The 22,501-nt window shown below is 45.3% G+C and overlaps 1 protein-coding gene across 1 annotated transcript in view; it reads right to left on the bottom strand.

The window, feature by feature from the left end:
* Positions 1-22,501, bottom strand: part of SFI1 (SFI1 centrin binding protein) — a 53,700-nt gene that overhangs the window by 9,075 nt on the left and 22,124 nt on the right. Inside the window, exons 12-26 of the mRNA XM_054995854.1 lie at positions 21,355-21,447; positions 20,315-20,412; positions 19,728-19,794; positions 18,117-18,247; positions 16,515-16,596; positions 15,438-15,616; positions 14,306-14,381; positions 12,378-12,473; positions 11,884-11,960; positions 10,429-10,531; positions 9,981-10,077; positions 4,802-4,962; positions 3,052-3,126; positions 2,519-2,593; positions 547-723 (exon numbers count right to left, since the gene is read on the bottom strand). Of these exons, the coding sequence (XP_054851829.1) occupies positions 547-723; positions 2,519-2,593; positions 3,052-3,126; positions 4,802-4,962; positions 9,981-10,077; positions 10,429-10,531; positions 11,884-11,960; positions 12,378-12,473; positions 14,306-14,381; positions 15,438-15,616; positions 16,515-16,596; positions 18,117-18,247; positions 19,728-19,794; positions 20,315-20,412; positions 21,355-21,447 (1,587 nt within the window). The remainder of the gene's footprint in view (positions 1-546; positions 724-2,518; positions 2,594-3,051; positions 3,127-4,801; positions 4,963-9,980; positions 10,078-10,428; positions 10,532-11,883; positions 11,961-12,377; positions 12,474-14,305; positions 14,382-15,437; positions 15,617-16,514; positions 16,597-18,116; positions 18,248-19,727; positions 19,795-20,314; positions 20,413-21,354; positions 21,448-22,501) is intronic.

Raw genomic sequence — 22,501 nt, forward strand, 5'->3', positions numbered from 1 at the left:
ACAAAACCCAGCCTGTGTGAAATCTAACAGATGTTGCCCCAAGTCCTCTGTCAAATGAAATGAATAAACCCTATCCTACTGACCCAAGTCAACTGATGGGTTCTGCTGTGATTTAAGCTAAACCTTGAGGGATTAGCATGAAATTCATGTCTGGTGCAGAAGAAAGCATATTATGCCTGAAAATGGGGAAACTCAGAATCAAGCTAATTTTTGGCTGTGGAACCCTCCTGGTAGACCTAACCAAATAACTGGCCTACATCCTACCACTCTGCTCTGCAAAGCGAGAACCTTTCCTCTAGACCAGGAAGCCTCCCATCTGAAACAGCCCCTCTGCCAGAGGAAGAGCTACAGAAGTTGGTAACAGGCTTCCACTTTTGCTGAGCAGAGTTATAGGATGCAGGCCATTCTCCCTTAGGCCCACGCAGTACTTTTCCAACATGGAAGCCCCTGGAGACAAAAAGTGCTCAGTCATGTAAAAACTGCAGGAGACTCTGAGTATCTAAGAAGTTTCAGGACCAGTACTGTCATAGATCCCACTCTTTTTACCTTCAGTTGGTGCTGGGCTTGCAGCTTCGCTCGGAATTGCTTCATGCCAACTGCATATCTCAGGATGCGTGTTATACCCTCCTTCAGCAAAGCAGCCCGGTAAATCTCCACAGCCTTCTCTATTCGGCCCTTTTTCCGTCGCCTTTCCAGGACTGATCCTACCCAAGCATCAAAGACCTGCAGCCAACACACACAAGTACTGGAATGAAACACTGGACTTACCAGAGGATTTCTTCTCATTGGTGGAACAGGAAGGCATCCCTAAGAGGATTACTCCTCTCAGTCACTCAGTAGGCAAGAGCATACTAATTAGTCAGAGCCATCTCTTCCGGTGGGAGGAGGCTCTCCTAGTTCTGGACCTAGTAAAGTGGAGGCAGGACATTCTAAATTTTGCTAACACAGGCAGTGGAAATAGACATTGAAAGAAGGAATTCTTAAGGAAGATTCTGGCTTTCTAAACTTCCTGGGAGCCAATCTATGTGTTCCAGCTGAATAAACAACATCACTGGGAGGGTAGAGGTCATTCCACCGATGAGGATAAGCCCTCACAGCAAGTTCAATGTTGCATTCTTCACTGGAGGAGGAAGGTATTCTTGGGAGGGATGTTGAAAAGCTGATGGCATCTTAGGTGGGAATCTCAAATAAGGGGGCTTGTTACAGTTCGAGCTCCTGCCATCCAAACAGAGCAAGGCTACAGCATAGCTGATGCTACTTTGTTGCCATGACAACCAAATCAAGCTGCAAGGAGGTCAGAGGGGAGCTGGAATGTTCCACTGCTTTTGACTGCATCCTGCCAACTCCCTTCCAGGACTGACTAAGGTAGGGGATGAGAGAAGTAGCTGCAGAAAATATAACAAAGGGACAGACAGAAAGGAGGCTGATGTGCCTTGCCCTGAGCTCATGGACACTCTTAGAAAGAAGGGATCAGGATCTAGAATTTTCTGGCCCTGCCCTCAGAGCAATGAATTCTGGGATCCCCTCTTCCACCAATGGAGAATGTGGCCATTTTACTCCAATAATACAGAGACAGAAAACATTCCTCACTAGGTGCACTCCTACAGAAAACATAATACACTGAAGTCACTCTTCACTTTCATTCTTTGTCGAAATAGCAAGTGTCTGGTGTTCAAATTGGCAATAAGATGGCAAAACTCCCTTTGAAAGAAAGAAGCAATTAAAAAGGGAAGAACTTAAAACTGAAGAGTTGTGGTCAAGTAGACAAAGACTAGGCAAAGACTTCATTAGAGTAGAAAAAGTTGGAGGCCAAAACCGGCATGGCCATGATCCAGAGAGGAGTTCACTGAAAAACACAGGACTAAAGACTCTTTGGGTATCAGCTGTATGATTCTTAGGATCTTTGCTTCTCAATGCCATGTAAAGAACTGGAAAAAGAAGGGAAAGGACACTTCAGCTGTTTCTATGCTGGTGATCTTCCCAAGTTTGATGCTCATGGGAAGTTTTTTCCCCCATGGTTCCCTGCAGCATTATGACGTTTCCATTTACCACCAAGGTATTCCAGACTTTTCTGTGATCTTTCCCAAATCTGCTTTGCTCTGTTTTGGGAAACATCACATTTTCCACACCCTGCTCACACAGTAGCCATCTTCCCTGCCCAGTCCTTGCAGCAGCCATTCCCTGCTCCCCCTAAATGCCACCAGGGAACTTTTTGAGGATTCTTTTTTTCAAATCATGGGTTGGCATATCAGCATGCCCATCACTAGTCTCTTTTTTAAATTTCAGGAAAAGCCCCCCTCCCCTGTAGAGTGGGGAGAGGGGGAATGACCGCCATGCAGTCTGGAGCAGGGAAAATGAGGGGAAAGCTGCTATGTGGAAGCCCCCAGGTTGCAGTGACACTAGGGCTTCCGTAGGGAAGTACTACCATATGGAAAAGGCCACTGAACCTCTTCTTTCCAAGCACTATAGAGACAAGCATGCAAGTAATTATGTATCTTTCCCAGATACCAATTCTTACCTTCCCCTGCAGGGAAAGGGACCAGTGCCATAGCGCTCGCACTGTCTCCTGCTGTTCCCACCGCCTGTGTGCCAACTGTTAACCGGAAAACAAAACCCAAATAAGCCAATGTGAGCATGGTTACCAAGTTGTACAGTTTGCAGACAACAATCTCAGTCCAATATGGAAGAAAGGGATAGTAACAGAAGATGATCAGACCGCTCTACATATAGCCCTGCATTTTTTAGAAGAATCTTAAATCGTTCTCTCTTTCTAGCTTCAGCTCAAAGACTGCTGCCCAATGCCAAGGCATTTGCAATTATCATCCATTGTAGAGATGAGTAATTAAAAGCAGCTATGCTGCCTCCATGCACAGCATCAACTGAATTCCTGAAGTCCCCTTTCTTCTGCTATAGTTAAAGCCACTCAAGAAGCACAGAAGTCACTAGATCCCATCAGCCCAAGAAACTTCTTTTTTGGACTCAATATTTATTATTCCAACTTAATCTACTGTGATAGGAGGTTTGAACAAAAGACTTTGTGCCTGATCTCACCTGCATCTTCCACAATGAGAAGCAGGTAGAGAAAAGCCTTCGAGCCATCAGCTGATCTCCTTGTCTCTGCAGGAGCTTTAGGGGAAACAAGCACAATGGTTGGCAGTTTTATATTTTTTTTCTTGCCTGAGGGTAGGGTTGCCAACTCTGGCTTGGAAAATTACTGGAGATTTGTGAGTAATACCTTGGGAGGGCAAAGTTTGAGGAGGAAGGGGATCTTAGCAGGGGTGTGATGTCACTCTAGGACTTCAGTTTTTCTTAGAATCTATGATATATCATTGTCTACCCTCTGAAGCTGCCATTTCCTTCAGGAAAAATGATCTCTGTATTTGGGGGGTCAGTTAAATGCCAGGAGAACTCCAGGCCCCTGCCACGAGATTGTTAACCTTACTAGGGAACTTTCAGGGAGTTCTCTCTGTGCTTCAGGATTGCAGCACCAGAGATTAGAGCCATCACTGTTGCATCCACCAGGGAATTAGGCATAGTTTAAATTATTCCCACACTGCTAATTATACTCCTGTCATTAATGGGGAGGGGGTACCATTGACTCCTCCAAGCTTCAGAGTATTCTGGAAATGGAAACAAGTGATATTGACATTAACCCTAGGGGAAAAAATCTCACCCATCTAGGTTTCTGTCTCACCTAGATTCCCCTCCAATTTATGACCCCTTCCATCCTATTATTACTGATTTCAGGCAGTAATTCAGGATATCCACTGCCGTATCTGGAGCAATGAGCTCTGCTCATAGAGACCAGCGATGCATACTCTCATACAGCTATGCATGGGAACTTGTTCTGTCTCCTCCCCATTCATGGTCTTCACCAGCTCCTATTCTCATAAACAATCCCTTGACTGTTTGTTCTGGCAGCAGTTTCCCACAAAGTGGTAGCTGCTAGAGCAAACAATAAAGAGCTGCTTTGTAAACATAGCTGTATTACATGGGGGAGATGGGACAGCATTGTCTTCTGCTCCATTTCTATTCCACAGATAGCAGAGGATTAGGGGGAGGGGGATGCAGAGTGGTTATGCCTTCTTTTCCCTGTAGGACAAAATGAAGGGCAGCGGTGAAGGTAAGCAACTTCAGCTGTGATCCTCTACATAGTCATATGAGAGTAAACGTGATTAAAACGGTGTATAAGATAGCGATCCCCAGTGCAGGATTTGTGAATGCCATGGTGCCCACCAATGTGTTTCTTGGTACCCATTTGTTCTTCCCCCACAACACCTCTTCTTCAAAGCAAAGAGCCAGTCCTGGCTTTCCTACATGTCACTGGAGAGGAGGTGCTTCAGAAGAGCCCAGGAGGCATCGCCTTTGGGTCTACATGGAGCACCCATTCAGATACATCTGCCTCTGCAATAGAATAATCCTTGGCCCAAACCTCCCAACATTTTGTAACTGCCTCCCATGGCAGCCATTTTGTGATCAATCAATCTAGCCATTTTGTGGAGCCATCCATTACCCTTTTGCAAAATTCCAATAATATTTGAGAACTCAACAAGATTGGGGATCCCTGCAGCGGGATTTATGAGTAAACATGCACACAAAAAGGCTGATGAGAAGTTGCATTTGGGAATCTATCAAGCAAAATGCCAGCAAATCATGGCTAAATTCTTCAAGGGTCACATGGACCTTTCTGGTTCAGACTCTGCATTTCGCAACTGTCCTTGCAGCGGGAAGGTGTGCTTTGTGTTTTTGATGTCGTGTTTATTACTACCCTTTAGAGAAAGGAATTCTCAAACCATCTCACCGTGTTTCTTATGTACCAAAGGTGATACTGCTTCCACCCGGCCACACATTTGTTAAGCAGCTGCGTCCTGTAGTGTTGCACTGCCCTGAGGAATAACCCCCTTTGCCTCGAGGAGCTAATGTAGGACTCCTTCCAAAGGAGAAAAGTGGCCTGTAGCTTCACTGTCCAAAGAGAAAGACAAAAACTAATGCAGCAGCAAGGAGAGAAATAAAAGAAGGGGGGGGACACATAACCCCAAAATGAAGGAGAGCACTCCTCCTAAACTAACAATGAAAGCATGACTCCTTTAGTAAGAAAAGTGCCAAAATCTTGCAAATGTAAGAAAGCATCGAGTAAGTTCTCAGAGAAGCTAACACAGCCTGTCAATGCCACTTTTTAAAAAATGTATTTATCCAAATTTAATACAAGGAATGATAAAACCATACTGTACAAACAAGAAAGGGATTAAAACTAAGCCATAAAAGACATTGTCAGAACCACTCTTGGCAAATTTTTAAAAACCCAAGAATTACAATCAATGAGCATTTTAACTTTGTTGCATGGGGGGAATTACTTCTTTGGCATTTAAAACATCTAAAATTGGTTTCCAGATCTCATCGTATTCAAATAAAGGGACTGCCATATGCAAGTTCCCAAAAAACGGATTGTGCATAATCCTACCCATCAGATATTGCTCCCAAATTTTCTGATACCATTTTTTTAGCAATGGGCCTTTGAGGGATTTCCAATTCCCAGCAATGACCAGACGAGCAGAGGCAACTAATATTGAGACAAGAGTTCTGGTATTCCTATCTAACACAGAGTTGGGCCAAAAATCCAATAGAAGAAATTCTGGGGAGTATGGCAATGAAAGACCCATCATGTTGAATATCTCTTTGTGAACCACTCTCCAAAATTCCTGAACATAGTGGCATTCCCAGAACATACGTAGGGTCGTGCCTTCCTGCTTGCGAGATCTCCAACACAGAGGGCTCAACAACCTGTTCATCTGATTCAATTTATGTGGTGTGAAATACCAATTGGACAGTAGCTTGTAAAATTGGAGTTTAATATTCCAACAACTAGATTTGTTGGAAGGGGAATTCCATATATGTTTCCAATCAGATTCCGAGATAACCCGTTTTAAAGAATCAGACCATTTTTTTTGGTATGGCAGAGGGTCTTTATGTAACACCCTTAATAATAATTTGTAAAGGGTTGAAATCCTACCCTGTTTACCATCTTCCCCGTTCGAAATAATTTCCTCAAAAGGAGTTAGGGGCCGAAGCAAATCCTTGGACCTGATCAGCTTGGTGAACAGGTGTTTCAGCTGAAGATATCTAAACCAAGATATCCCAATTCTGAACCTTTCTTCTACTATAGATTTTTCCAGAATTGTCCCGTTTTCAATCCAGTTAGTAATCAACAATATCCCAGAGTTTTTCCATTCCCTAAACTCACTTAAATCCTTTCCTGGAGGGAACCACTCTTGGTTAATGAAAGATGTTAGGAGAGAGATACCTGGAGCTAAGATTTTCCTATATTTATCCCAGGTTTTCAGCATGTTATCTAATAGGGAGTTGGAAGAAGTCATAACTGGCCTGTTTTTCGCTGAGGACCAGATGGTTACTGGTAAGGAAAGTGGTGAAGAAAAGAAACTTTCTACAGAGATCCAGGCTTCTGCTGGGTTCAGTCTTAAAGCCTGAATCAATGGAGCCAAAGAAGAGGCAGCATGATATAAAGACAGGTCTGGGACATTCAGATCACCTAAACCTGAGGGCTGACGTAATGTCCGGAACCCAACTCTTGGTTTGTGACCAGCCCAAATAAACTCATTGAGAGCCCTTTGCCAAAGCTGTATTTTCCTTGGATGTATTTTAACTGGGAGGGATCGGAACAGAAACAGAAACTTAGGGAGAGTAAGAGATTTAACCAATGAGATCCTATCAAACCATGAGTAACTTTGTTTTTTCTATTTAGAAAATAGGATCAGCACAGATTTAAAAAGTTCATCGAAATTTACCCGAACATCATCATTCAAGCGTACGGGGATATAAACGCCTAGATATCTCATCTTATTAATAACCCATTTGAATGTAAATCGTGTTTGTAACCTAGCTACTGAACTAAGGGTTAGATTAATGGGGAACAACTCTGATTTCGATTGATTAATTGTTAAACCTGAGATCGAACTGAGTAAGTGCAGGGTTTGCGAAATTGATTCTAATGAGTCAACTGGTAGAGAGGTAAAGATTAAAATATCGTCAGCATAAAGTGAAACCTTATGTTCTTTATCCCCCACCTTAATACCATGGATCAGAGGATTTTGCCGTAGGGCTTCTGCCAACGGCTCCACAGCAAGAGCAAAAAGGAGGGGGGAAAGCGGACAGCCCTGACGGGTACCTCTATTTATATTAAATGAACCAGATTTCAGATTGTTTGCCTTGACGTGGGCTTGAGTGGACGAATAAAGAGCTTGCAGAGTACAGAGAAACCTTGGGCCAAAACCCATGTGATGAAAAAGGGAAAGAAAATATGACTTTTCTATAGAATCAAAGGCTTTGGCCATATCGAGACTCAGTACAACTGCCTCTAACGAGTGTTACAAAAATTTATAATATTCATCCTCCTCCTCACATTTTCTGTTAGATTTCTATTGGGTATAAAACCTGTTTGATCTGGTTTAATTAGCTTCTCGACAATTTTCTTTAGACGATTGGCCAGTACAGAGGTAAAGATTTTATAATCTGTATTTAACAGTGCTATTGGACGGTATGATGCTGGATCTGAGGCATCTTTACCCTCCTTTGCAATAGGAACAATAGACGTTGTTCTCCATGAGGGAGGAACATCCCCATTCTGAAGGATCTCATTACATGCATTGGTTAAAGGGACTAGTAAACAGGCAGAAAGTCAATGCCACTTTTGTTTTTCTCCAGGTTTACAGAAATGTGTTCTAACCCTACATGGTTCCATTGTGCAAATGTTATTATGCCACGTAAACAATAAACGTGCTTCAAAATACTACCCCCATTTCCTCCCAGCTAGTCTGTGAAGCACCACCTGGGGGAAATTCCCCATATCCCTCTCACTGGCTGTCCCCCACAGTCTCTTCTGCCATTCTCTCCTCACCCCACTCCTGCTTCCCCCCTACATTCCATTGTCAAGTGCTACAGAGACCCAAAATGTCACCCATAGAGTTTTTTTGAATTGGGGAGACTTTTTTAGCCCCCTCTCTTTTATACTTTTGTTTTTCCCAGGTTTATAGAAACGTGTTGTAACCCTATATGGTTCCATTGTACAACTGTTATGTTGCTTAAACAAAAAACATCCTCCAAAATACCATTTTTCTAATTGAAATCAATTTCTGAAAGATTAATTGCTTCTAATTCTGAATTTTCATTTTTATCTCCATGGACTTCAAAGAACAGATAACCATTGAATGAAATAAGTTTCTTTCATACAATGATGATTTCCTGATTTGGTTGTGCTTGTTTCCAAGCATAAACCAGTATATGTCACATGTTGCAGGAGACAGAAGAATCCGAAGCAGGCAAGAACATATAGGAACTGTCATTATCCAATACTGTAGATTATCGAACATAATTATTAGAAAGAATTTGTAGACAACAGAACATTTGAAACCTTGCTTTAAAAACATTTAACTTATTTAAAGAAGTTTGGGTTTTTAATTTCCCCCAAATTATTCCACTGGAAGCACCAAGGAAAAAAGGACAACTCTCCCCCACAAAAAACTTCACACTTCTAAATGCAACAGAGAGATGCCATTGTGAGGGCTTGCAAAATAGCCACCACTCTACTACTTGGCTCATGACCATGACATCATCCTCATCAATGAGCCCTATAAGCCAAGTCCTCTTCTGCAAGGAGTGGAGACCACTTGTACAGCCCAAAAAGACTGCCTTAAGCAAGTTAGAATAGCTTTCTCCTGTACTGGAGAGTCTGCACATTTGACCAGTAGTTTTTAAAAGGCTATCCATCAGATCAGTCTGCTTGCAGCTTCCTTCTGACGTGACTTCCTCGTGGCTCTCAGCAGCAGCCAAGACACAAGTGCTACTGAACAGGACACATGGGCTCTGTGGGAGCAGCTGAAGTGTATGCAACGTTGACCAAGGCTCTATAAAAAGCATGCAGGCTCCTCTGCAAGCAGCTGGGTCAGAGGGCTGCTGGCCAAGGTACCACAAAGGTTCACATGCACACACACATCACCTCTTCAAGCTGACATGCTGGGAGCATTGCTGGATGCAAGATTTTGCATATTGTTGCTGAAGGGGGGGATCTAGAAAGCTATTGAGAAGTCTGAAGTGCTAAGTACTGTCTAGCCACTTTGCTGAGAAATCCACTCTGCACCTAAACAAACAAACAAAAAACTTAATCCCAACTGGCTAAACCAATGAGAAGCATAGAATACGAAAACAAGCCTTTCTAAGCCTCTAGGCCAGAGACCCAGTGTCAAGCTAGATATTACCTGGAATATTAAGTCCACCATGGGGACATGCAGACAGACAGCAGTTGCAAGTTCCTTGTGTGACTTCCACCGTGAAGCAGAGGCCCAATTCTGATCTGGACTGTGGTGTGGGTGGGAGGAGGGGCTTCAGCCTTTCTCCTGATCTGATGCCCTGTTGGACGGGGGTGGCTGCATGTGCACTGAGATAATGCATGTGCAGAGGTACTTCATGTGCAGCTCCCTTGATGGGGTAAATAATGCCCCCCTCCACAGCCATTTCAGATTGGAAAAAATGGCATGTGGAGGAAAGCTGAAAGCACTCCTCCCCTTATGCCACAGTCCCAATTAGATTCAGGCCTCAGTAGTGCTACAGAAGTGAGGTTTTACAGGGAGCCTGCAACTATCCTCTGTTTGCAGGCAGACTCACATTGCATGCAAGGTCTCATTGGAACCCCACAGAGGAACTCAAGCAGCCTTGCTTCCTCAGTGCAAGCAGGTTGAAAACTTAGAGGACGGCTCCTTCCAGTGGAAGTATGAAGCCTATACGAGTCCTAGTTCCACTGCTGGATAGAATGAGTCATCCATATCTGAATTTCTTTTTTCATCTAAGAGGAAACATGTGGCTGCCTGCAGAGAAGCACTCAATAGCTGAATAAAGGAGCAAGGTCAGACACTGGAATCTATGCCAAGATCAAGCAGGCTGCATTTACCCAGGGGTACTTTTATGCTCACCAGCATTCAAGTGTATCCTGGCATCCATCACAGCTGCTGCTTTTTGCTGACGGCAGTAGGCACGCAATGAGGCTGTGTCCCTCCACTGGAGCACCACCTATGCCAAGAAAACAGCCTCCCTCTTATAGTCAGTCCTGCATATTTTGCTGCCCTCTTCCTCAACACATGGCTGAAATGGCCTCTACCATCAGGACTACACCCCCCCCCCCCAAGAGGCCTGAGAAGGCTCCACTTTTTCTTCTTTTGCTCCCACTGCTATTCACAATGACAGCTGGTGCCCTGAGACTGTACAGATGTGAAATTAAAAAATGACGGGAAGCAGCCATAGAAGATGCAGTGCCCAGGGAAGCATGGTTGGCCCCCTGCCAGGATGTCAGGTTCACCCCCACAATTTAACCAAGTGTCCCTGTCTCCTTGAAATAAAGCTTTCCTTTGAGCCAGATGTTACCTTGAAGAGAACTGTTCTTCTGTAATGCTGTTCTGCTACTATTGCCTTCTTGCCTTCACCCTTGAGATATGCAACTTTCCCCCTCCAGGAATGCAGTACCTGCCTGGAAACAGATATAAAACTGAGTGGAATCCTTGACAAGAACAATGCCTGCGTCCGGGGTCTGAGGCACAGCCCCCGGCCTCAACAAGAGGAAGCAGGGGGAGGCAGCCAGGAGACAGCAGTCCTGCCACCTCAGCCAGCAGCCAGGGCCAGAACCTGCCTACACCAAAGGGAGAGGGCAGAGGCAGGAAGAATTGGGACCCAGCAGCAGCCCAAACAGGGCCCTTACCTGCAAAGGGGGAGAAGCAGCCACAGCAACTCAGAGCCATGCCCCAGCATCCACCCCAGCTTGAAGATGGCAACCTGACTCAGGAGGTGCTCAGAAGCCAGCCCCTCCGGGTGGAGCTGCCGAGGGCACTCTGTGGGAAGAGCTGGGCAGCCAGCCAAGGGGCCGCAGCTGGGCCCACCTTCCCTAATCAGCTCAGCCAGAGAAGCCCAGTAGCCAGCCAACATGGTGCAGCTGTGGCTGATCCCGGCAGCCCAGCCAGCTACCCCTGCTGCAGCAGCTTGAGACAGCCCAGGGCCACGCCAGGGCTAGAAGACAGCAGCCTGGCTCAGGAGTTGCTAGAAGCCAAGCCTCTACAGAGGGGGCTGCCACAGGCCTTCTGGGGGAGGAGATGGGTAGCCCCGCCCAGCATTGCCAAGCAGGCAGCACGGAAGCTGGCTAAGGCAGCTCCTCGTGAGCAAGGCCAGGCAAGCTCAGTAGCTCAGAGGCTGGCTGGGGCAGCTCCTCGTGAGCAAGGCCAAGGAGCCCTCAGCTGGGGATGGCTCACACTCAACCCCACCCTGCCAGCTAGGCAAAGGAGCCCAGAAGGGATTAGTGGTTGGAGGGAAACACCTGGGGGAACACACAGCTGGGCCCGGTCAGGAGAGGGAACAAGCCTGGAAGGAGGGCGGGGTGGAGATAGGAAGCCCTATAAAGGGTGGCTGGGAAGAGCTCTGGGGTGGTGGGTGTGAGTGAGGAGTGAGAACGGTGCAATGCAAGAGTGGAGGTTTGGAGGAGAGTTCTGGAAGGAGGGGATGAAGAAGGACACAGGGGGCAAGCAGGCCAGGTTGAGCAGGCCAGCGAGTGGACTGAGAGGGAGTCTGGGTGAGGTATACCGCCCCTCCTTCCACAGAGCAGGGTCCTGCAGCATCCCTGGCCCCCCTATGACGTCAGGAGCAGATTGCCCAGCGCCCCGCCCAGTGGCGGCTGCTGCTAGCCCTGACAGCCTTCCCTTTTAGGGGTCGGGAATGGGAGAAATGCTAAGGTGGGGCAGTGCGTGTGTCAGTGTCTCAGAGAATGAAAGACTAGCACAGTTCTCCATCACTCTCTGACCAAGTTGTGCAGAATTACAGATTAAAAAGATTTACCAGAGCAGCCGCTGATTATGCTTCTTCTCCTTTTCATCCACTTGGTGCAGAATGTCTTGCACTTTAATCTGGTAAGTCTGCAAGGGGGATGTGGTGAAACCCTGTTTCTCCCAGATTATAATAGGTTTAGATAAGTCATTTACCAACACCTTAACCATAATTTTATAGTCTTCATTTTAAAAAAAACCAAAATAGACATACATGATTCAGCGCAGGTTCTTTTATTTTCTGTGCTTCAGGCGTTTTCCACATCTGGCACTGCTGAAAACAAAAGACACCCCCCTCCCCCAAAACTCACAGCAACTATCCCAATGCAAGGGCTAGAAAGTCTTCTGCACTGAATAGTCCTACACAGGAAAGGAATGCCACCACATTCTAAGGTGTGTACCACAAGAGGCCATCACAGTTGAGCCAAACTAAGGCAGTGTTTCAGGGCTACCACACTTGATCACAATAGATCACCAAGTATTTCACAAGCATACGCTTTAACATACCTTCCAGGCTGACAGCAACCTGCGCAGTAAAGTGCGCTGGTAATGCACATCTGCTTTCACAAGCTTCCTCCACTTCTCAGACCGGCGTCTCAAGTACTGTCAGGGGGGAAAGGCAAAGGAAAGGAGCTGGGAAGAGCCATTTCGCTCCCTGGGTGGGACAGATCACTTTCTGCAGCCTAAATAGGTGTGTTTGGGGGGGGGGGTGAGCAAAAGATGCAACTGATACAGGTTTTTTTTTCAAGAAACACACACACAAACAGAGGCTTTCCCACACACTCACTCATTCCTGATTTTCTTAGCAATTAATCCCCAAGCATTGGAATTGGCTTTGGTACAGTTCTTCTGCACACCTGCCCTCCCTTTGCATTTTTACAGCTGTAGAGTTGGTTTATTTTGTTCTGCATATACCTTAAATAATCAGGATTTTCAAGTGAGGATGCTGTCATCACCAGTGGCATCACTGGTGATGTCACAGCGCCCTCCTTTTTATTTTTTGCATATGCTTGTAATGTTGTATCAATATAAGGACTGATTTTTTTTTTAAAAAAATCAAAAATGAACACATGGGGGGGGGTCTTTGCATGGGAAAACCTAAAAGAGGCACAGCTCTACCACCTATATCTAAGTTAACCCCCATCCATGGTCCAAACTGGAGAGCCCTGCTTGGGCTAATCCAGAGCGAAGAGGTGGAGGCTGGCACAGCAGACAAACTGATCTCTTGTTGGGATAGAGCTTGGAGCAGCAGTGGCTATGTGCTTTTCAAACTGTGCTGCTTTTTCTGGCACCAGAAGCGACTACCCCTCATCCCCTGCGTTCCCACGGTGTTTGCAAGTTTTTTAAACCATCATTTTCATGGCATTATATTGATTTGCTGCTGTAACAGTACATGCAGCAGATTCTCTGAATTCCCAGCTTTTGTTTTAAAAACAAAGCAACTCTCAAGCCCCTTCCATTGCAGAGATAAAAAGAATTTGGCATTTCTCCTAAACTGAATGGGAGACTCTTTTTTAAAAAATGAAAGCTGCTCCAAGGAGGTGGAGCCTTTTTCTGGTTTGTGCTTGTTGTTTGGTTTCCAAAGGGTAGGCGTAGGGTGATAGCTGCACAGCTACAGGGAGAGGCTACCAAGCCCAGAGATGTAAGAAAGCAGGTATATCTATAGTCAAGCTGAGGGCACACAGCTGTGTTGCTCCTACCCAGGCTGAGCTCACTTCTTTGCTCCTCAGTCACCTGGCAGGGAGCAACTTGAAGCCTCCAACTACCGCCCCCCCTCCCCCCTCATTCCATTCAAGACAAAATCCAAAATCGCCAAGACTAGAGAAGAAAGCTAGTGCCAGGAAAAACAATTGGCAGGTGCCAAAAGGATTGCTGACTTACAACATAGCATCTCCATCCCCATATACAGAGTGAGAACTACTTAAACATATTGTTATAATGTTGTCTTTCTTTTTAAATAAAAAAGCCCTGATAGCCAGGGGAAAAGGGGACGGATGCTGCTGGGGGACTGAGGCAGGAAAACCTGACATGTGGAAGCCCCATTGTCAATGCACCGTACTGGCAGTTGTACCAGCAAAGTGTGAAAACTACCTAGAGAAGGCAGGGAGGTGCTGGAAGAAACAAGAAGAGTCCCTGAAGGCATTGGAGAATAAAGTGGACCTTCAACACAACCTGCTGCTGCAAACAGTTGGAACACGGGAGCCTCTTCCAAGGGAAGGGGAAAGGGCTCTGCCTAGTTTGTACAGCCCTGCCTGAGACTGAATGGGAGGATTAATTCTCATAAAGAAAACTCATGTTTTCCATTGTGGGGAGGAATGTTTCTTGGGGCAGAATTTCTAGATATACATTACTGTTCACAATCAACTAGGCTAACAATATTGGTTACTTAGCAACCACAGGAGAGGGTGGATTCGCTGATGCATCATTTCTCTCACCTGTTGCCATTTGCGCCAGGATCGCTGCAGGAGCTTTACAGAACAGAACCTCAAAGCTTTTTCCTCTTTCATTCTTCTATAAGAAACCACAACAAAGACTCTTACTGTTCAAATGGACATGGGCCTTCCCCTTTTTGCTGTTCCTTTGACTCGTGACCTTCTGAACAAAAGGGGGGTGGGGTTGCCTCATGTATGGTATCTATTTTTCTCAAGCACTGTATACACATTATTACTCTTGAACCAAACCAAGTAACTAAATGGAGGGAAAAAATATGATCATGGCAATATGCATGGCACTGTCACTTAATTCAGCTAGCTATATTTTTCAAAAAATAATGCTGCTCATCAAGTGCAAAGTAAGCGTTAAACCTGATGGGTATCAGGTTGGGATTCAACTTGTGCATTTCCACTGAACTCTGGCCAAAAGGAGGGAAGCTCCAGAAAAATCAGCCAGACCAGCAAAGGACTTTCCAGCACAATAACCAAAACTAAGCATAGAGAAGGCCTCAGAGAGCATCAAACCCGACTTCCTCTCACACCCCAGCAACATCTGCAGCATTTGCTCCATGCTGCAGATTTCCCTTTTGCATTGTGTGGCAGTCTTGTCTCTCTTAGAACTTTGCTCTGTGGACAAGGAAGCAATGTGCAGCACCCATGGGGTAATAGCAATCAATGCAGCTAGCGATAAATGGTTACAGGAACAAAAGAAACTTCAGAGTAAAAGGCAAGAGATCAATAACAACAACATCTGATTTGTATATCGCCCTTCAAGACAACTTAATGTCCACTCAGAGTGGCTTACGAAGTATGCCATTATTATCTCCTAACAACAATCACCCTGTGAGGTGGGTGGGGCTGAGAGAGCTCCTATAAGCTGTGACTGACCCAAGGTCACCCAGCTGGCTTCAAGTGGAGGAGTGGGGAATCAGACCCGGTTCTCCAGATTCGAGTCCCACACTCTTAACCAATACACCAAACTGGGTCTCAAGAGGAATGGCTGGACAGACTTAGTGAGTCTGATGTGGCTTGTGGCTCAAAGAGGCAAGATCACAACTGCCATGAATCAGGGGAAGCCAGCATTATGGAAGCAGCACAAGAGGGCAGATATTATCATCCTCTCACAGCTCTTTACCCTATTTTAATCTCCTGAACATTCTCTTTCCAGAGATGAAAAGTTGCCTGCAAGACTTGGTGGCAGTAATGTTCTTGGGCTAGCGTCTCTTCTTCTTGCTCTTCAATCCGTGCTACAGTTCGTCTGCGCCATAAATACCAGAATTGGGCCATAAGCTGTTGCTCAGAGTGTAGGACAGCCTGCCAAGAGAGGAAAGTACCCAGGAGAACAGTCAGTGACAGCACTAGTTTCATCAAAGGTGACCACAGGCACAGAAAAATCCCGACATGGCTGCCTGTGCTACAGGGTAAAACGAAACACTGGAAGCATTTCTTCTCATAGGTGGATGAAGGATATCGTGCTGAGGATTCCTCAACCCATCTGCTACATAGGCAGAATTATGCAAGCTTAGGTTGAAATCCTAAGGACGCTTCCCTGGAAGTATGCCCAATTTGGAGCCTTTGCCACTTGTCTAGTGTGGTACAGATTTGAGTGACAAGGATGAAAAAGCAGCTGTTTGTTTTGTTTTCTTGCTCAACATTATACCAGCTCCCTTCCTGCCTTATCTGAGTACGGAGGAAAGAGGCAGCAGAAGAGAGGATGGCCTGTCTGTAGAGTGCTGGAATGGCTGAGCAGTGCTCTAGGACACCCTGGTGTTGCTCCAGCAGTGGGATAAACACTTCACAAATCAGAAAAAAAGGAGACTTGAGTCAATTTTGCGTAACCTTCCCTGTGGAGCAACTTTGAGTTAATATGTGAAATGTGAGTCAGACTATTGGTCTATCAAGCTCAGTATTGTTATGAACAGCAACAGCTTTCTAGGTCTTGGGTTCAGATTTTTCATATCACCAACAACCCAATTGTTTCAACTGAAGATGCTGGGGACTTTATACATGTAAACCAGGTGCTCTACTACTGCGCCACAGCCGCACCCCTAAGTCCTTCACCAACAGCCCCATTTAATGCTCACCAGGCTATCTTCCTACAGTGATGGAGAAGTGTCACACCTGCTCAAAATTCCCTCATATTCATGAATGTGTAACCAACCAAGTGTTTTGCTAGGCATACAGGGATTTAAAAAAAACAAACTAGAATTACCATTTTTTCTGCCATGTGGTTCTCTTGCTGACGCTGTGTTCTCAGCCACCATCTGTCAAATAAACGTCGTGTCCATGTTTCCCTGCCAAGATGCAAGAATGACCAATGAGCTCAGGAGTTTATGATACTCCAAGAAAATATTCCTGTCTCCAGGTAAACCTCACAGTTTGAGAAGCCTTGGGACACAGGTGTTGAGATAAAAGGTCCAAAAGATTAGGTGGTATCTTTCTGGGTTATAGCATCAATTATGCTTTTATTATTGCATTGAAGATTTTTATCTGTTGCATTTTTATGATTCTAGAGCATTTTCTTTTTGTCAGGAGATTTAAATATTCTATTAGGCATTTTATATGGAGAAATGGGGCCTAGATATGGATTCATGGACATGGATATGAAACTCCCCTGCATGTTAAAAAAAAGAGATAGAGCAGCCAGCAAAAGCCTGGGTTGAACTTTTCTTTCTTATGTATTAGAATACGGGTCCCCAAAATTTTTGAGCCTGTGCACACCTTTGGAATTATGACCCAGGGTGATGGGCGCAACTGCAAAATGGCTGCCATGGGAGTGAGAGCCAACCACAAAATCTCAGGGAGTGAGATTAGATATAACTCTAACGTTAACATTTCAGGAAGTTTTGTTTCCTAGGATGCCTTTTTAAAGTGTGACAGTCTTTGTGCTGTGGTGGCAGGGACTTCCAAAGCAATGTTTTTAAAAATCTGTACAGCCAGTCAGATCTCCAGTGGCCAACTGAAACCCTGCTGAGCAAAAGCGCCATCTAGCCCTTTCTAAAAACTCTTGTTGGCACCAGGAAAGGTATCAGTGGACACCAGGGCTTTTTTTCAGCTGGAACACGGTGGAACGGAGTTCCGGAACCTCTTGAATATGGTCACATGGCTGGTGGCCCCGCCCCCTGATCTCCAGACAGAGGGGAGTTTAGATTGCCCTCTGCGCCAAGCGGCACAGAGGGCAATCTAAACTCCCCTCTGTCTGGAGATCAGGGGGCGGGGCCACCAGCCATGTGACCATTTTCTCCGAGGGCAACCCACTGAGTTCCACCACCTCTTTTCCCAGAAAAAAAGCCCTGGTGGACACCATCACAGGGATGCCTGTGCTAAAATTTTTCTTTTTGATGAGGCAAGGTCATTACTGAAGTAAATTCAATGCTATAAAAGCAAAAAAAAATTAAAGAGAGAAGTCATTGAGCAGAGGGGAGGAGAGACGAGTGATTCAAAATTAGAGAGAGAAAAGGGATACAGTTCTGAAAAGCTGAGGAACGAAACGTCAGAGTGTTGGCCCTGGAATTCCTCCTCCATCAACAGAGAAGTGCTAGGCTGCCACAGTAGCATGGGAAAGAAACAAAGGTGTCTTCATAAGAATATTCTTATATAAAAAGATTTTGTCTCTTTGTATAAAATGAATGGTCTAATTTAATGTTTCCAACACTGTTAAAGACTGCAGGGGTATTTCCAGCTTTGCCTCCAGGGTTTTCTTAAGAGAAGTTGATGTCACGATTTGAACAAGCTGGATGCAGTCATTTTTGAAAGTCCTTCACCAACATTCTCCTTTTATTAAAAAGCAGTTCACAGGAACAACCCATTTTACCTGTGGAAGCACACAGCCCTCCCTTTCATCATTCTCCACCAGCACTGATAAACCCTGAATTGCTTCCAGGCTTGGAATGCGGCAGGCAAGATTAGTCTTCCATAGTGTGCATCAGCTTTTGTATACTGCAACTGAAGACAAAGAGTAGCCTTAGTAGGGATTTCAGAGCAGGAAATATGGTACCTACCCCGAGGATATGCCAAAATTTGAGCTAAATGAAAGATAGGCAGATTGACACAATATACAGCAGCTACAGCAGGAAGCATCAAGCTAGAGAGTTGCTTTTTCTTAATAGGCTCTGCTCTACATAAGATGGAAAGAGCAACAGTCCATACTTCCCTACAGAGGACTTTCTCACTTTGAAAATGGGTGCCTTAAAAACAAACAAGCAAACAAAAAGATTAGAAAGCAAAGAATATTAACAACAAACACATAGAAAGCAGAATTTCAATATGCTCCAGAATTGGTCTAACTGTTTGATTATGACCCACAACTGGATCACACCAATGCTATTACAACCATTTTTTTAAAAAAGAAAATGGGTAATCATGGAGAAAGAAGACACACACACACACCAGGCTCTACAAAGAGAAAGACAAATATTGGCTCCAGGGAGGCCCACCTGGCCTCGACCAGAGCCAGGGCCTTTTTGGTCCTGGCTCCAACCTGGTGGAACTCTGCCTAATAAGATCAGGGCCTGGCAGGACTTACTATCCTTCCGCTGGGCCTGTAAGACAGAGATGTTCCACCAGGCATATGGTTGAGGCTAGGCTAGGCCTCCACCGGCCTAAATAGAGGAAGAGAAGGAAAGACTGGATCCCTCCCTACTAGAGGCATCCATCATCCAGTTTTTAAATGGCAGTTTTAAGTGGTAGTTTGATTGCCTCCGTTTAGCTGATTGCTGCTATCTTGTATATTTTTAAAACATATTGCTGTGCTGTTGTTGTATTTAAACTGTTTTAAGGTGTAAGTTTTATATAAATGTTTTTTACTTGATGTAATCTGTCCTGAGCCTGCTTGTGTGGGGAGGGCAGGATAACAGTGGAAAGTAATAAATAATAAATAAATAAACTGGAAGGAATGAATGTACATATATAAAACCACCAATCTAAGTAGATCTCATGTGGAGAACTCAGGGCTCATTTCAAGAGGGAACATGCAGGAACGCAGTTCTGGCAGTTCCTCAAAGAGGTCACGTCAGGTGGCCCATCCCACCTGACTCAGCCATTTTGGGCCCGTTTCGTCCTGGATTGGGGCCGAAACGGCCCAGATGGGCCTCTGACGGGTGATGGATCACTCTCCTGTTCAGCAGCAGCCCAATCCTGACCATTTTGGGCCCCTTTTTGGCCATTTTCAGCCCCTTTTTGCCATTTTGGGACCAATTTTGGCCCTGAATGGCCAGGGTTCGGTCCAAAGCAGCCAGGATAGGTGATGACAGGAAGTGTGGCATATGCAAATCAGTTATGCTAATGACATTTCTGGTGATGTCAAGGGGTGTGGCATATGCTAATGAGTTCCTCCAGCTCTTTTTCTATGAAATGACCCCTGGGAGAACTGAAGCTCTGGTCTGAAAAATGTGAAGATTAGTATGCTATGCAATGACCCCCTTACCTTTCTGTACTTTTTCCAACTTGCATAATGTAACCAGGACCGGAAACTCTTCTGCTGTAGAACCAGGCTGGAACAGAGGTGGTATAATGGAATACAGACCACATCGTTTCATTAAAAGTCTGGCATAGAAAGACAAACTCTTTCTAAGATGGATGACAACTATACCTGTATAAATTGTACCAGCTGCTTAATTAGACAGAGGACTTACGCCATGTAGCGGCAAACCTATCTATGCTAGATGTGAGCAACGTTCAAAAGATAGATTTACTGCTGAAGCTGACCAACACTACCCATTGTTCCCTGTATCACATCCAAAGGCACCTGCTGTAGCTGTCTTTAACACTAGGTAGGTCCAGGCCTGGCCAGTACTGGGAGTGTGGTACTCTTATCAGAATTCAATATTCCAGGGAGGAAAAGTGGGGTATTAATATATAAAACAAAGAATAGGCAGTAACCAGATCAAAACCATTCATAATAAAATTGGACTCAAAGATTACAACAGTGGGATGCACTGCAGCTTTCCAAAGAACAGTCACTAGCTCCAGAGTTTCATTTTTAAAGTCGTATTTATTTATGCCCTGCACTACCTGTAGTGAGATCGAGCTGCCAGTGTCAGACACCAATGCTGTGCTTCCTCCTTCCGTTCCAAGGAAGACTTCCAACAATTCCAGAACCTTCGCAAGAGCTACCAAAAAAAGAAAGAGAAGAGACATGCTGTGCAGCATGATCAAATCAGGGAGTCCTTCTAAAATGAAGAAAATGGGATGTTATCTTTTAAAAATAAAAATATTAATAGCAACAACCAAGCTAGCATCTAAACTGAACAATAGTAAAAAAAAATGCTGTTTATTTGGACAACTACATGCATAGTTATCAAGTTATCTACAGTACCCATGTGTGATGTCTGGGCTCCAAAGAAGCTTCCCCATGTGGACTAGGGAAGTAACACTCATCAGGAGCAAGCCCAGATGCAGAAAAGCATTGCCCAGGACTGGCAATAGGATGCTCAAGTGGGGCTGCTGCCCGGGTGGGAATGGCTTAGGCATAGGCATCAGCCATCTAGGCATATCCTTAGTGAAGCATAGCCCTTGGCCAAACTTCACAAGAGAAATGGTGGCAGTTAACAGTATTGTAAACTCACTCCTCTTTGTCTGGGGAAGCTTTTGGGTTGAGGCAGGACCACACTTAGCCCATAGGGCACAGAAACCACATAGGGTATTATCTGGAAGTTAATCATGTATCTCCCTTTTTTTGGCTCTAGGTTTTTAAAAAAATATTATTAACACTACCGTCTGAGCCTAACCCAGTCACAGCCAGAGAATTCCCAAGCATAGCACAGCTGCAAACTGCAGAGCTACTAATGATAGTTGGAACAACCCAGAGTCTTGTGACACTTCGGCATAAACTCCTATAAACCAGAACCCATTTATCAGATGATGATGTTAAACAGTGGCCCCCAGCCATCCATAACTGTTGCCCAATGTACATGAGAAATGTTTTCTGTAGCTATCTGCAGAGAACAACTCAGTGGTTATGACACGATACTTTTGTTACTGAAGTGAGAAAGTAGGTAAGGTTCAAGATTTGTATTTTGTATAGATGAAAGATGGAACAAAGTCACTCTTACCATGACTTGATGCTGCTGAAAAGCCAAATTTCTTCTCATTTGCTTGAGACGAGCTTCCAAAACATTCTTTCGTAAGGCACTAAACCCACGGTACTGTGAAAAGCAGAAACACAAGTAGCCTAAATTACAGAACTTGTCAGATAAGACAATCCTGCTAAAAAGGCAAAAACGTTCTTACCTTAGTTCACTTTAAAAATGGAATACGTCTGTCAATAGCTATTATCTTCACTGGATAAACAGAAATGGCAGTGAATATCTATGGCAGGTTGGGGAACATCAGTGGAAAAACTGTTGGCTTCATGAAAGCCGGTCTGCTATTTAGTGGATGTAAGTATCTAATAGACGCTGAGGAGATCCAAATCCAGATCTCCACTCTGCCACAAAGCTCACTGCCAGGTCTTGGACAAGCCATTTTCTCTTAGTATTGTGAGAATAAAAGAGAGAAGGTAAGAAACCATGTACAACACTCAGATCCTGGAAGGAAGAATGGGTTCACTGTCCGTCTTCTGTGCAGCCCCACATGGGACTGCGCCTGCGCAGGCCTGCCGACCGGATTTTTCTTTCTAGCAAAACGTCCACTAGGGGGCGCACGTCCGACCCAATGCGCATGCGCGGCCGTTTCCCGCCCGAGCGACATTGGGCGAAGTCGCCCCCTTTCCCCTCAGTTTCTTCTTTGCCGCCGAGCGGTAAAGACCTAGCTGTCCGTTTTTCTGAGGAACTTTTTTCTGAGGAAACTTTTTCTAGTGAAGATGTCTGAGAAGTCGCTTTTTAAGCGTTGTTCCACCTGTGCCACGAAGATGACGAGGACGGACGGTCACTCCGTGTGCCTCGAGTGCCTGGGAGAAGGGCACATCGTCGGTAAATGTGAGCACTGCCAACGGTTCACCCCGAAGGCGAGGGCTGAGAGGGCGAATAGGCTTAACGCCCTGTTGTGGAGAAGGGTGATGCGGGCGTCGGGGGCTCCGGGTACCCCGGGGGGACCTCCACCGGCTGGTGGGACGGTTGACACCCCCCCTGAGACGGAATCTGTCCGAAGGGCCGCTTCCACTTCGCGTTCCCGCTCGCCGGATCGCCGACAAGCCCAACACCCGACCCCGGATCCGAAGGAGGCTGCGAGTTCCGCGTCGGGTCGTAAGCATTCCATGAC

Source organism: Eublepharis macularius, chromosome 13 (assembly GCF_028583425.1).
Source record: "Eublepharis macularius isolate TG4126 chromosome 13, MPM_Emac_v1.0, whole genome shotgun sequence".
Classification (NCBI taxonomy): domain Eukaryota; kingdom Metazoa; phylum Chordata; class Lepidosauria; order Squamata; family Eublepharidae; genus Eublepharis; species Eublepharis macularius.